Below are 14838 nucleotides of genomic sequence, written 5' to 3'. Positions count from 1 at the left end.
CATAGTTAATTCAAATAGAGAGGGTCAATGCTTCTTTTTGCCGCAAACATACTACTTATTTTCTGCCATTTGGCATATAAAATTTCAGTCTTTTCAATACTTATTTTGATCTAATTATGGTGGGCATGACTGAGAACAAAGCCAATATCCTGTTGTCAACAAGATATACGTTGGTGGAGAAAAAAGTCACTAATTGGTAGATTTATTTATTCATTCAATTCATTCATTCTAATGGCTGAGGAACTGAGACTCTATATAGGCTTCAATTAGGTATATAATGTTTTTGTAGAAAATGGGCCTCTTCCTTTCTTCTTTATTAAGAGAGTTTATTATTAAGCTGATTATTATAATTCCTCCTACTGTTATCCTAGGTTTCAATCTATTTTTATTTCCTAAAGCCAAAGAAAAAGTGAGACTACTGACTAGAATAAAGTTATTGTAAAAATTATAGCATAATGCTGTTAAATGACTTGTTCATAAAATATGTTTTCCTATTTTATTAATCAACACACACACGTAAAAAGTGAAATTTTTACTCTTGTAGACATTTCAGTATCATTGAAGAGAGTGTCAGCTGGTGTGTGTGTGTGTGTAGAGCTTGAGAGACACTGGCAACATCTGTGGAAATTAAAAAAATTACAGGAACAAAAATGAGATGTGAATTTATATTAGAACAAGATTAAAATCTTAAGATTTTTCCATCATTCTTGAATTTATAGGCATTGCATTCATTTTGTACTCATTTTCCCCGCTCAAGATCACAAAACTAAGTTCTTGGGCAAGTGTAACTCTAACTCTTAAACCAAGTGATACTCTTAATGTTCTTATACTTCCTTTGACCAACTCAGGTTTCTAGTTGCCACCCTGGATGTGCTGAACGATCTTGCCTGATGAGCTATGGTCAATTATTCTCCTTATGCATATACAATATGCATAGAGAGGTATCTGTCTGCCATTTGAAATTACAATTGCCTTCACATTGTAGGATAATGAATAATTTAATTTTACATTTATTCATTTTATATTTTCCAAATTTTATACAACATCCTTAAATGATTTTTATAAGATTAGATATATGTCCTTTTTGAGAAAGTACATTGTAAATGCTGTCAACTTTAAGAACTGCATTTTTCAGTCCTGAGAAATAGTACTGCTGGTAGGGTATTTGCCTTGCATATGTCCGATCTGGCTTTGATCTCTAGCATCCCATATGGTCCCCTGATTACTTCCAGGAATAACTCCTGAGTCCAGAGCCCAGAGTAAGCCTTGAATACTGCTGGGTGTGAACTAAAAACCAAAAGAACAACAGCATACAAAACCCCCAAACACCTGTTATTTTTCAGGGGTTTCCCAAGTTGTGTTCAGGAGGTCCAGGACCCCACGAGTGATTCTGGCCAACTGGATCAGAGGTTCAATGCTATGGCCTTGTGATGAGATGCTGCTCAGGTTTTGCAGTGCCAGGGATTACCTGGATTACACTGAAAGTGCTGAGAACTTCTAAGGCTATACCTGGCAGAGTTTAAGGGTGCCACAGGCCCACATCTGGTGATGCTATGGTAGATATAGTGCCAGAGATCAAACCCCTAAGCATGCAGTCTACCGAATTGTTCTTTTTCTTTTTAGTTTTTGGGCCATGTCTAGTTCACTCAGATTTTATTCCTCACTCTGTGTTCAGGTATAACTCCTGGGGGTGTTTGGGTAAGCGTGTATGGTACTGGGGAGCAAACGCAGGTCAGTCATGTGTAAGGGGAGTGCCTATTTCTTGTACTATTGTTACGTACCAAGATTGTCCTTTAGAGGGTCATAGAGAGAGTGATCTCTCTTATATAGGGAATATAAAGAAACCTAGTCTGGGAATAAACATAGTATGGGAATAACAAATGTCCAATGGCAACTGAATCTGAAAACTGGTCTTCTGTTGGAAACTTGAGAATGGGAAGTTGCAGGAGACACGGACACTGGGACAGTAGTGGGTGAAAGTGATAAATGGTGTGGTGTGGTACTGGAATGTTTCATGTATGAAACATCACTGATAATAGTTTTGTAGGCCACAATGCCTAAAGGTTTAACAAAAAGAAAAAAGAAAAAATTTCCCTTAAATTGCATACTTTTATGATTTGAATTGAGGTTCAGGAATGTAATAAGAAGATAGAAGCTTACTTAAGAAAATAATGGGGTTTCATCTGATTTTGCTAATATCTTTTAAGTATTTCATCTGTTCTAATAGTAGAGAAAAAGAAAGAAAGGACGCTCTAAGTTTGTCTGGCATGAGCTCTGACAAATCAGAATGGATGTTGGTTCACCCAGGTTAAATGCAAACTCAAACAACAGTGGCTTTTAGAAATAGCTATTTTTGTTTGTGGTTGTTATATGCTTAAATATTTTTATTATTTAGTAAGCATCATTACATAAAATTGTAATTTAGACATCTTTTTCTTTTATCACTTGTAGATCTTTGTTTATAGTAAGAGCTCCTTCCTCTAATAAAGTTGGGGCCTTTTACTTATAAAAAATAACCAACTGGAAAAGACATGAAAGTCTTGGCTATTGCGTTGGTGACAAGTTAATGGCCCACTTCATACAGGACTCCTTGGATGTTATTTCCTCATCTTCACTCTTAGCTTGATTCTACCACTAAACTGTCAATTTGCACCTTCACCAGAGAGTTACAATTTCAGAAGCTGGTTCAAGGAGTTATACTCGCTTTTATTTTAAAGTCATTTAAAACTGGTAGACATATGGGCTAATTAGAGAAAAAAAATTCTGTTCTGCCCACTTGGAAATGTTTAAAACTAATTAATGTAAAATATAATAATGTTATATTATTCTATAATATTAAATATTTATAACAATAAAATTATTGTAAAAGACTGCTTCTCCCCCTTTTCCTTTTTTTTGAATTTTTGGTAACCACAGCTATTGGGAAATGCTTTTTTCTTACAAAGAGGGCAGGCACAGGAGAAGATAAAATGATTTCATTTCTTTTTCTGGTGTTTTTAATCCAAAGAACCAATCAATACCTGTCTTCTGAGCAATTTAATAATCTAGTACTAGGACTTTTCCTGAGTTATATTGTCTTGGCAATACTTTTTCAAATTTTGCAAAAATGTGATTAGACATAGCAAGTATTATTATATATTATACATAGATGAGGATTTTTTTTTTCAGTATTGAGACATTGGGTGGAGAAATAGAAAACCTTTCCCAAATGAGATATCTTAACTGAAACTTGGTAAAGGGGATCTAGTCTACTAACAGGGTAAAAATATAGCCACTTGTATACTTTGAAACTTCAAGCACAGTGATGAACTCCCAAACTCAAATGTTGCAGGCAGTCTTATGGAATCCTGAATATTAGTCATTATTGGCTTAACAAGTTTCAGTTGCCCTAAGGTTGGTCTTAATTCCTAGCACCCCAAAATATGGGTTGCAATAAAGGCCCCCGATGGACTGCGCACAGGCTTTGTGCCACTAGGGCTCTAAAAAGGAGATAAGGGCAATTATCTTTAAGAGATAGACCCTGATCAGAATAAAATGGTGCTTATGTGTTCTCCAAGATCTAGAAGGATCTATTGGGGTTAGGCGAACTAAAATAGACTCATCTGAGACCTACAGTTAAAAATGATGATCAAATAAATACTTATTGGGAAGAGTCACCTTGCACTAATTTAACTAAATCTAAAGTTACAAACAAGTTACTGTTTTATTTTTTTTACTGAGTTTATGCAAAAGAACTGCCACTTTTATTAAGTAAAAACAATCTGTTCTATTCCTTGTAAAGGTGGAGAGAATATCATGCTTCATTTCAGAGACATGCTGCTTTGTATAAAAACCAAATTCTAGCCCCATGGATAAAATAAAATTAAAACTTTATCAAGTTGTAGAAATCGGGTAAGGATAACCACAGCTCTTGAGGCTAAGACCATCCCTGAGCCAAGAAGGGTGAGAGGGTGGAGCAGTTACCTGGCACAAGAGACAGAAGGTTCTACCCGAAGGACTGCTTGACAGGAGTTCGGCAGAGGCGAAAGGAGAAGATTAGCCCTGAACTCTATAGGCTGTTGTGAAGAGAGTATTACATGGTTCACCTTATACTCCTCCTTCTGATCTCCTGCTGCCCACTGAATTACTCTAATTAGAAGTTAAAGGGCGAGGAATGCCAAGAATCAGTTCCTATAGCTCAGTTCTCTGTGCACAAAACAGTTGTGGAAGCATGCATAGCACATAGCACACATTCTGAAGGGCAAAAGAAAAGATGTGGAAATGCCTTGAAAAACCATGGAATAGAACTTAATGTGAAAGAAAAGAACTCTTTCAGATTTATTAATCCTGCAGCCGTTATACAAATTAGGAGGGAGAAGAGGTTAGAAGCAGGAAGATCTGTTATGGAGATTAGATTTGACATTTTTCACAGTGGAAATTAATAAGATCCGGGACCAGGTTGTTAGCAAAGGCAAGAGAAATGAAGGAAAAGATGTGAAAAGCATTATAAAAAATTGTTAATAATTCAGACAGTCAAACCCTTATTTTTATAGTATTATTATATTCAGATTTAGATTTATAAATATTATGTTTTCTAAATATTATATTTAATTTGTGAATTTTGGGTCTAGAAAAAAATCTCATTTATCTAATCATTTTATCAAATGGATTTTCCCCCTTTTTACATTTTGATTTTCTTAATTGACATTCAATTCTTGTTAAGGATCTAGCTCATTGCTTCAGTAATTTAGCTTGAGAAATACTAACACTACAGAATACCAAATAAGAATTCAAAATTCATGTTGCTCTCGAATACATATTTTCTTGATTAAAATAATAGTTTATTTTACATTATAAAAATCAAACAATTATATTTTCTCTATAGCTTACAAATAAAAATAAATAATAGATAACATCATGTAGTAAGGAAAACAGTTTTATCTGCAAACATCTTTCTCAGTTAGAGGGTTAAGTCATTCCCCTTCTATACACTCATTTATCTTCAGCACACTATGTGCATAAATTGTTAGAAAAACCTACACAGATCTTGGTGACTGACATAATATCATAAAGGTACAATAGCTCAGTCTCATTTCATTATATTACCTTTTTAAAAGTCAAGAGCAGGCAGCACTCTATTTTGGGGACTTACCTCTCAGGCAAGATTCTTGGTTTTATTCTCTGCAGAAAGATAAAAAGTAATTTTACCAGGAGATAACGCCAACCGACGAACTAGTTTATTTTTGTCCCCTTTCCCTTTAACTTTACTTTACCTGTCTGTATGAAGCAACTTTGCAAAAATGAAATTCCTGTCGGCTCTAGCAGTTATCTCCAAGTCTTTCTTAAACCAACCCTCATGCAGTTCTCAAGGGATGGAAGTTGGAGACTTTGGAGTGCTTTGGGCGCCTTTTCAAACATACAAAATTTCTTAGGCTCACCTGCTGAAGAAGTTCCAGGTGCTCCTGGGAGTTGCTGAAGTTTTTCCTCACTGTCAAAGAGGTAGAAAGTTCCCTGCTGGCAGATGCTGATCCAGTCCCGGTATTCACCTGTGTTAGGGATACGATCCAGAAAGATCTGATAGGCTTCCCACACTGCCTCCTGACACACTGCAGTGTAGCCCATTAGGAGTAGGAAATGGTCACATCTTAGAAAGGTCTTCTTTTCCCAACATAGCACGATATTAAAAGATGGAATTTCTTCAATGTCTTATATTGACATACTAGTCTATAAACATTTTATTTTATTTTATTTTTGCTTTTTGAGTCACACCTGGCGATGCTCAGGGTCACTCCTGGCTCTCCACTCAGGAGTCATTCCTGGCGATGCTCAGGGAACCATATGGGATTCTGGGAATTGAACCCGGGTCGGCCACGTGCAAGGCAAATGCCCTACCTGCTGTGCTATATTGCTCCAGCCCCTAGAAACATTTTTTAAAAATTTTTTAAAGAGTCTATAAACATTTGCTGAGTGCTATGCTTCGAATAAAAATTAAGGAAAGAAGATAGAAAATGTGTGTGTGTGTGTGTGTGTGTGTGTGTGTGTGTGTGTGTGTGTGTAAGACTTCAACTTGAAACCTCAGTTATGTATAACCTTTAAAATATAAGACCAATTAGCGGTTACCACAAAGGAAGGGAAATAAAGGATGGGAAAATGATGTAAAAGGGGACAAATGTATGGTGGATAGAATCTTATAGAGGTGAACTTACTACTATTATTCAATGTACTTCCTCCCTCCCCTCGCAAACATAACAGCTCATAATAAAGTGGTTTTTGGTTGGAAAATGGCGCCAAGACTGAAGATCAGTGTGGCCAGACAAGGCTGAGCGGAATAGAGAGGCTGATGACAGAACAATGAGGAGAAAAATGTAGATTGTGTAGGGACTTAGAGGTCAGTGGTCTTCAAGGACCTTGATCTATCTAGATGCTTTCCAAAGACTAAACATTCATCCAAAGAGTTTTTTCTTTTTCTTTTTTTTGAAAAAGAACTTTGCTCAAATCACACGTTTCTTTTATATTTTCCTATTGGCCATCAAGCTTGTCCTATTAACCCATCCCTCCTTGTAGCCTAAGGATCTGGAGTTGTCATACTAAGGGAAATATAGTAATTAAGTTAAGAAACAGAGTGGGCTTGATAGTGAGTAACACATATTTTTGCAACTAGCATCGTTTTTGATTCTTTGCTTTCAACAAATTAGGAGCCCAAATGGAGTCAACAGCTGATAGATCATTAAAACTAATGATGACAGATCATGATGTGAGTGTCAGCACATAATGTTAAGGAACTTAAAGAATAAGGATATTACTGTAACAAAATTCCATCTGTTCCCATTTACAAATTTATATAACATGTTCTTAGCATTAAGTAAAAATAAGTAGAATAGGCATAGAACTTATGCTAAGTTCTGACTCATTTTAGCAATACATATTACAAACAATAAGCAATGATTTATTATTAAATATATAAAAATAATGGAGAAATAGCATTAAAATTTGCCCGTGTTTATAGAGCAGAGTCTTGAACCCTACATTCCTTCACTAAAACCACCTCTTTACAAAACCTTATTCCTAATTTCATATTTTTAAACATTTATGCTTACAAACCTGAATCTGATCTGAAGATTTGCAGTGAAAATCTCTTGTCAGATTGGTAGCACTGTAGCACTGTCCTCCCATTGTTCATCGATTTGCTCGAGCGGGCACCAGTAATGTCTCCACTGTGAGAATTGTTGTTACTATTTTTGGCATATTGTATATGCTACGGGAAAATTGGTACTAATATTTTTCCTGTTAATTATATATTAAACAATTATAAACATAATTGAACTAAAGTAAATTTTATTTTCAAATATAGCCTACAGTAATAGGCACTGTAGCACTGTCCTCCCATTGTTCATCAATTTGCTCAAGCAGGCACAGTAATAGGAAATCACTTGATCACTTGACACTTGACATCTTGTTACTCATCGATTTGCTCGAGTGGGCACCAGTAATGTCTCCATTTGTCCCTGTCGCATGCTAGTGTAGCCCAATGGTGTCTGCTCATTCTAGGAACACGAACGCCTCAAACCGATTATTCAGGGTCTTGACGAAGAAGTCTGACCGTCTTGTAGGTGGGCAGCCACACGATCCTTTGACGTCCCACGGAATCCAGTTGGTAACGGATGATAATAGAAAATATGCTTCAAAATTAATTTTGATTTATATACATATTTTTGTTACAGAGAAGTTTTTAAAACAACCAATAGATTTTCAAGTAGATATAAATGATGTTAAGATAAGATTCTGAGTGGGAAGTGCAATGGAAATGTGGATGTGTGCAGAAAAAGTAGCCACGTGACAGTTTTCTACTGTTGAAAATAATTTGTTCATGTGGTTGTTAAGAATATTTGATGATAAGACTGGGAGGCTGTGGTCGATTTAATCACATACAAAAGAGTGCTCTCGTTCATGCTTTATTTTTATCATCACTATTTACAACTCAACAAAAATGACATCTGATCCAATTATTTAAAGTCACGATGAAAAACTTGAGACAGTAACTGAAAAGAACACAAGCTAAAAACCTTATGAGATGAAGTAAGAACACAGTGCCCCATGACTTAAGTCATTAACAATGATAGCTTGCTAATTTTTACCTGGAGAAGCATGAGGAAGAGGCTGTGGAATTGCAGCTGACATCATCTGACTTTTGGAAGAAACTCTTCTACTGTCTTGCTAAGAAAAGAGAGTTGTGGGAGGAACAAGGAGAAAGACCCATTAAAAGGCTCTTACTCCTATGCTTTTCCTCCCTTATTTCCCACTTTGCCCAAGCCTGCATTTATCTGCTTTCTCTTTTAAGAGAAACTAGCATGGTTTAATATTTTTAAATTATAACCTTTAAAATATAAGGCAAAGAAAATTCCAGAGAAGCAGAATCTTCTGTCATTTATCAGTAGCTTGGCAAAACCGTCGGAGTCAAGAACTTTGAGTTCTTGAAACACTCAAACACACTTCCCCTACCGTCTCAACTGTACCATTGAGTCTCCACATGTGGGAAAATAACAAGGTCAATACCCTTCCAGCATCCTGGAGAGCTAAGGACACCTGTGTTTGTGTCCATCACTTCTCACCTGCTGGGCCAGGGTCAGAGGTTAATGTCCCCTTCGTCAATCATCATACGGTATTTTTATTTTTATCTTTAGTTAAGAATCTATGGCCATCCAAAGTAAGAACTAGGACTTGGGTGTTTTTAGATTTGTCCAAGCCCTTGGAGCTGTGGTTCCAGTCCGAGTAAACAAGCTGTCCTTGCTCTCCTTTTTGCTTTCCTACACATTGTCTTTGGAGATGTTATTTTGATTTTTCATTCCCCTCCATTGTACCTGTTAGTTTAGTTCAAAATTCATTGATGTGCTGGAAAGACAACATTAAATAAAATCAGATGCCTTGGACTCAGTGTTGATCCCTCTCTTGGATGCCGAGGGTGGCACCTCAGGAGTTCTTGATGTCATGGTTTGTTTGCTGGCGGGACACACACTCATGAAAAGCATTTGAGCTCTGATTGTCTTCCTTTTATTTCAGCCCAATCTAAGACTTTTTCCAGTGCCCTTTCCTCTCTGCTCTTTCTCCCCCTTCAGGGACACAGAAGGTTTTTGTTCCCATTAAATCTTATTTTTCACAAAGGTTCTAGGAGAACTTTCTCCTTGGGGTACATATGGCAGATGCTACTGAAAGTGTTTTCTCTCTGATGTATTGTAGTTTATAAGCCTCTACGTGATGAGGAAGGAACATGGGCCAGTCTATTCTCTTTAAACTTGTGGACAGATAGTTTATTGTGTTTTGCTTCACAGATGCTCTAATATCATTCCTACCGATGGCTTCCAGGGAGTTTCCCACAAACTAAAAGACCTGAAATCTTTTTATCATTACACCACAGGAGCACCAGCCCATGATCCACTGGAAAGGTCTGTCTATCCCTATCCAGGCTGCAGCAAAACAACCTTTGCAAGATGAAGGGTGAAAGATTGAGTGGAGTGTGAAAACTTCTTAAAGCTGGATCTCCCTGATGCTTTCAGTCTTTTGTTCTATACCATCCTGCACTACGTCTGCTGGGAGTGATGAAACACGGTGTCTAGAGGAATCTGAGTTTTGTCTCCCAATCATCCCAAGGTTGCTGACCAGTCCCTCAAAACTAACCACAGAACCTCAGTGTTTTTGTTGAAGGTTGTATCCTGAGGTGTTTTACTACTCTGGAAAAACTCTCAGGCAACTCCTGCTCACCCAGCCTCCAGAATAATTATTCATGTTGAATGGATTAAGTTAGAACAATGGTATGTGAAATGCACTCAGAGAACCGGGGCTGGGAATCAGATGGGGGGTCTTAACTCTGTTCTTTACCAAAGCAGTCCTGACTAAGAATGTCACTTCACTTTTTTTTTTCTTTGATCACTTCCGATGTTTCCTATGCCAGAGCTCCTAGAACTTTACCTGACATGGGAATTACTTTGCGATTTTACTTAAATGCAGATTACAAGAGCAAGTGCTATACGAGATCTGAATACTTGCCTTTTTAAAAAAAATTTTTATTAGTGAAACACCATGAGGTACTGTTGTAGATTTATAATTTTTTTGTGCTTGGGTTTCAATCATACAATGATCAAACACCCATTCCTTCACCAGTGTCCCCCTTCACTGCTGGTGGGAATGCTGACTGGTTCAGCCATTCTGGAAAACAGTATGGACGATTCTCAAAAAATTAGAAATTGAGCTCCCATTTGACTCAGCAATACCACTCCTGGGAATATATCCCAGCGAGGCAAAAAAGTATAGTCGAAGTGACATCTGCACTTGTTTGTTCATTGTAGCACTTTTTTTTTTATTAGTGAAACACCATGAGGCACAGTTGTAGATTTACAAATTTTTGTGCTTGCGTTTCGATTATACAATGATCAAATACCCATCCCTCCCCCAGTGCCCATTTTCCACCACCACGGGTCCCAGTATCCCTCCCACCCCCCATCCACCCCATCCCACCCTGCCTCTGTGGCAGGGCATTCCCTTTTGTGTTCCCTCTCCTTTTGAGTGTTGTGGTCTGCAAAAGAGGCATTGAGTGGCAATCATGTTCGGTCGGTCCATAGTCTACTTTCAACAGGCATCTCCCATCCTGGGAGGATCCTCCAAACACCCTTTATTTGGTGCTCCCTTCTCTATCTGAGTGCAGCACTCTTTACAATAGCCAGAACCTGGAAAAAACCTGAGTGCCTGGGAACAGATGACTGGTTAAAGAAACTTTGATACATGCCTTTTTAACAGGCCCCTGAGTGATGGTGAAACTGCTGGTCTATGGACAACATTTCCAGTTGCTGGAACTAGGTTTCTATCATTCATCTCAAAATCATACATTACTGTATAATCACTTAATCACTTAACTTCCCGTTAGTCGTCGATTTGCTCAAGCGGGCGCCAGTAACGTCTCCATTTGTCCCTGTCGCGTGCTAGTGTAGCCCAATGGCATCTCTTCGCTCCGGGAACATGGAGGGCCTCAAACCGATCGTTCATGACCTTGACAAAGAAGTCTGACCATCTGGTAGGTGGGCGGCCACGCGGTCTCTTGAATATTTGGGTTTGAATAAAGAGAAGAAGCAGAATAGAGAACAGCGAAGGAAGAAAGAAAATGAGAGAGATGAACTTGGGGGGGTGCCTGGTTAGAAAAAAACTTAATTTTTCTTTATTTGTCTAGAAGTGCAGGGTTCAATCAGGGAAACTATCAGAAACAAACTCGCCTCTTTTACATCCGTGTTTTGAAATGAGCATGTTTCTGATTCTACCACAGAGCTTCGGATATTTTTTCTTGCGTTTCTTTAAGCTCTGGGAAATGAAATAGCTCAATACTCCATTCGATTTGGGGAATGTGGGAGTTTTCTCCCTGAAGGTTGAAAGATGTCAACACATAATTTTGTAAAAGCAGCTATGAGAACAATAAGCGGGTTACTCTGTCAAAAGAACACCACTTTGTAGCTGAGTCCCATTTCTTGTTTCTCTGTGAACCAATTTGTTAGACTTAAGAAACTCAAGCTGATGAATAGTAAAATTTTATTTCACCCAGGGGCATCTATAAAGATAATGGACTGTCATTGCCTGTGGGAAGGAAAAACAGTGGTTTGTTTCATCTACCCATGGAGGAATAAGAGGCAAACCTAATCAAGAGCAAAATGCTAAGAATAAAATTCAGAGCCAAACTGTGTTTTCAACAATAGTCTAGAAATACCTGCCACAAATTCTGTATGTGAATGTAGTAAAGACTAAGAAGTAACAAGAAAAAGCTGGCCGTAGTCGTATTCATTGTGATGCCTATATTCTAAGGTCTTCAGTGTAAAAACATTGAAGATTTGACCAATGTAATTATCTGACCAGTGTGTAGACACATCGGCAGTGAAAAGTTTGCACATATCACTATTTTTTCTTGGGATTTGCAATGGCTTCTTAACTTTTTTTGTTTGGCTTTTTGGGTCGCACCGGCGGTGCACAGGGATTACTCCTGGCATGCACTCAGGAATTACCCCTGGCGGTGCTTAGGGGACCATATGGGATGCTGGGAATCGAACCCGGGTCAGTCGCGTGCAAGGCAAACGCCCTACCCGCTGTGCTATCACTCCAGCCCTGCTTCTTAACTTTTGTATTTATCAACAAGCATGTACTGAGAAACTTATATACAGAAGTACTATGCTAGGAGCTTGGGATATTAAAAGATATTTCAAGATATGGGCTTGATTTTCTCTAACTAGAGACTGTCTCCTAGACTCAGTACTTGGCATCTCTTTGTGGATATGAATTCTCAAAGAAAGCAAATATCTCTTTACTTACACATAAAGTCAGACTTTGATATTGTGAATTATGCCTCAAAAACCCAGAAAAAACTTCCCGGAGAAAGTCAACATTTGCTCATCATATGTATATAAATAACTATGTTGTCTACAGTATGTTAGTATCAGGAAATGGCTTGTAATAATGTGAGAGATCTCACGAGTTAGATTCAAAATCTAGTTAACTAGGGGTTGGAATCCAGCAGAGTGACCATTCTCTTTGCTATAGAAGCAAACATATAATGTGACCCAGTTCAAAATTAACTCTCAACTCTTCAACTTTTATAGGTAATTGAGGTTAGGTTTCAGCTAGACAAAATTTATCACACTATTTGAAGCTACCTGGGGAAGTTTAATGTGGTTTTGTCATTGCCGTACTTTGTTTAAAGAGGAAACCATGGGAACTTTTTCACTCCTGGCAAGTGAATGACAAGGACAGTCACTGATGGCTGTGGTGTGACTGAAGTTCCCAGTGGTTTCCAGGAATGTGAAAATCCTGTGATGTTGTCTTGCAGTTGAAACTACCCTGTTACTCTGCTGGAAATCACAGTAAGTGTGTCGCAAATCCCAGGAGGAGTTCTGTATATCTTGTTAACCTCAGTTAATCTACAATTTCTCTGCACTCAGATGTAACTCTAGGTTTCTACGCTTCAGAAGATTTTGCTGAGCCAGTAATAAACAACTTAACCTTATCAAGAAGGGAGAGAGGGTCTAGCTTGTATGTTGATTTGATAAAAAAAGAAACACATTATAAATAGTTTGCACAAATTCCTGATGATGCAGTTATTCTGTGCCTCTTCATATAACATTAAAATTCACTATTGGACTTCAGCAAAAGTAAAGCAGGTGAAATCAGATGCCCACAATTTCAGCATGACAAATTATATGCTTTAATGGACCTAAGCTCCTCGGGACAATATTTTAAACCTAAGACGATATATCTCTTTACCATAAGGTGGATTGTTTATTCATTGTTATGTTAGATTAGTTGGCTAGATTTTTGCAGTTCTTGGGACGGAATAAGAGATTCTAGGATTTTTGTGATGAAAATAGCTTGTGAATGAATGGAGGGCATAGAGTGAAAAAAATGAGACTGTACAGATTTCTACTCTTCCCTTACCTCTCAATCTCTTATAAGGCTGAATACTGACAAAATTTGTTTCATGGATTGCTGAGGACAGACTTTAAACCCTGCTGGGAAAAAAAAATCAGATCTTTTTATTCAATGGTTTGTCAAATGGAATACTCGTTTTGTGCTGGAAATTTTGCTTAGTTTTGCAGGATTTTCAGTTGTTTCACTTCTTAGGGCATTGTTTATGTCTTTAGTTTCAGAATGGTATATTTTAGTAGTGCTATCTGTAAAAGAAAGATTGATTTCCCAGTGAATAGGCACACTTATATGAAATATGTGGATGGAATACACCAAAATTTGAATCTCCTGGTTTATGTAAGTTACACAGCTGCCAAGTGTTATATTGCAATGACGAGGCATTTTCAGAGATAAGTAAATAGTATAATGAGCTGATCAAGGATATTTTTTGAAAAACCAATGTCTCAATCTTGCTCCATGAACTGCCAAATATTGAAACCATTTCCCACACATCTCTCTAAAAATCACTCCCCACTTAGCACTCAAGTCTCCCCAGAGATGCCTTTTTTGATAGATATTATAATTCAGGCAGGGAATGATATAGCTTTGCGGTACCCAGAGGTGTACTCTTGAGGAAGTAAGTAGAGTGCTTCTAAAACCTAGGGGGAAATATGCAATCAAACAACCTTCCTCTTTATTAGCACTAGGATTTCTGTGCGGGTCGGGCTCAGAGGGTAACCATTTGGTTAAAAGTGAATTGGGGCAAGGACGTGTGAGAATTGCATTTCCAGAACTAGCTTAAGGGCCGGTGAGAGGAAGAAGGGTGAAGGAAGGGCGAAGAGTGGAAGTTGACAAAGGTTCAATTCCCAAAGTCCTTTCATCTTCGTGGCTCTCCAGTGACTGCTAGAATTTGCTCTACATTTCATCTTTAAAGCTTTAGATTTTATTGTTATTTTTTCATGGGGTTACCAAAGCAGTGCTAGGATGGGAAGCAGGAGTTACTCTGAGTGATTCTATGCTCAGCAGTGACCCTGACCAACTGTGCTCAGCCTGGCAGTGTAGATGCTTGGGGCAACCAGGACCCACTGTTGGTGCTTGTATGGGGAGGAATAGAGTTCCCTGTGATGCTGGGGTTGGAGCTCAGGGTCTTATATAAATCAGGCATGTTCTCTAATTGAGTTAACACCCTGACCCTGAACTTTATTTTTTGTTTTTTAGTTTTTATTTTTTTTACATTAAGAAAGTCCCTTTTATGAAGTCATGAAATTTACGTACAAGTGTTACTACATGGAAAGTATCATGCTAAGTGAAATGGGTCAGAAAGAGAGGGACAGACATAGAAAGATTGCATTCATCTGGGGAACATATAGTAACAAAATAGGAGACTAACACCCAAGTGAGGTCGAGATTAGTACCATGAGGTTTGCTCTA

General features: G+C 37.9%; 1 protein-coding gene across 1 annotated transcript in view; it reads right to left on the bottom strand.

Annotated features, from left to right (window-relative positions):
* IMPG1 (interphotoreceptor matrix proteoglycan 1) overlaps positions 1-14838 on the bottom strand; it is a 139595-nt gene that overhangs the window by 80432 nt on the left and 44325 nt on the right. The window contains 4 exon segments of the mRNA XM_056109950.1: positions 5418-5468; positions 5470-5585; positions 13438-13467; positions 13470-13673. Coding sequence (XP_055965925.1) covers positions 5418-5468; positions 5470-5585; positions 13438-13467; positions 13470-13673 — 401 coding nt within the window.

Source organism: Sorex fumeus, unplaced genomic scaffold (genome assembly GCF_029834395.1).
Source record: "Sorex fumeus unplaced genomic scaffold, SorFum_2.1 ptg000008l, whole genome shotgun sequence".
In the NCBI taxonomy this organism is placed as follows: domain Eukaryota; kingdom Metazoa; phylum Chordata; class Mammalia; order Eulipotyphla; family Soricidae; genus Sorex; species Sorex fumeus.
Note: the sequence above shows the minus strand (reverse complement) of the source record. Positions and strands in the feature narration are given on the sequence as shown.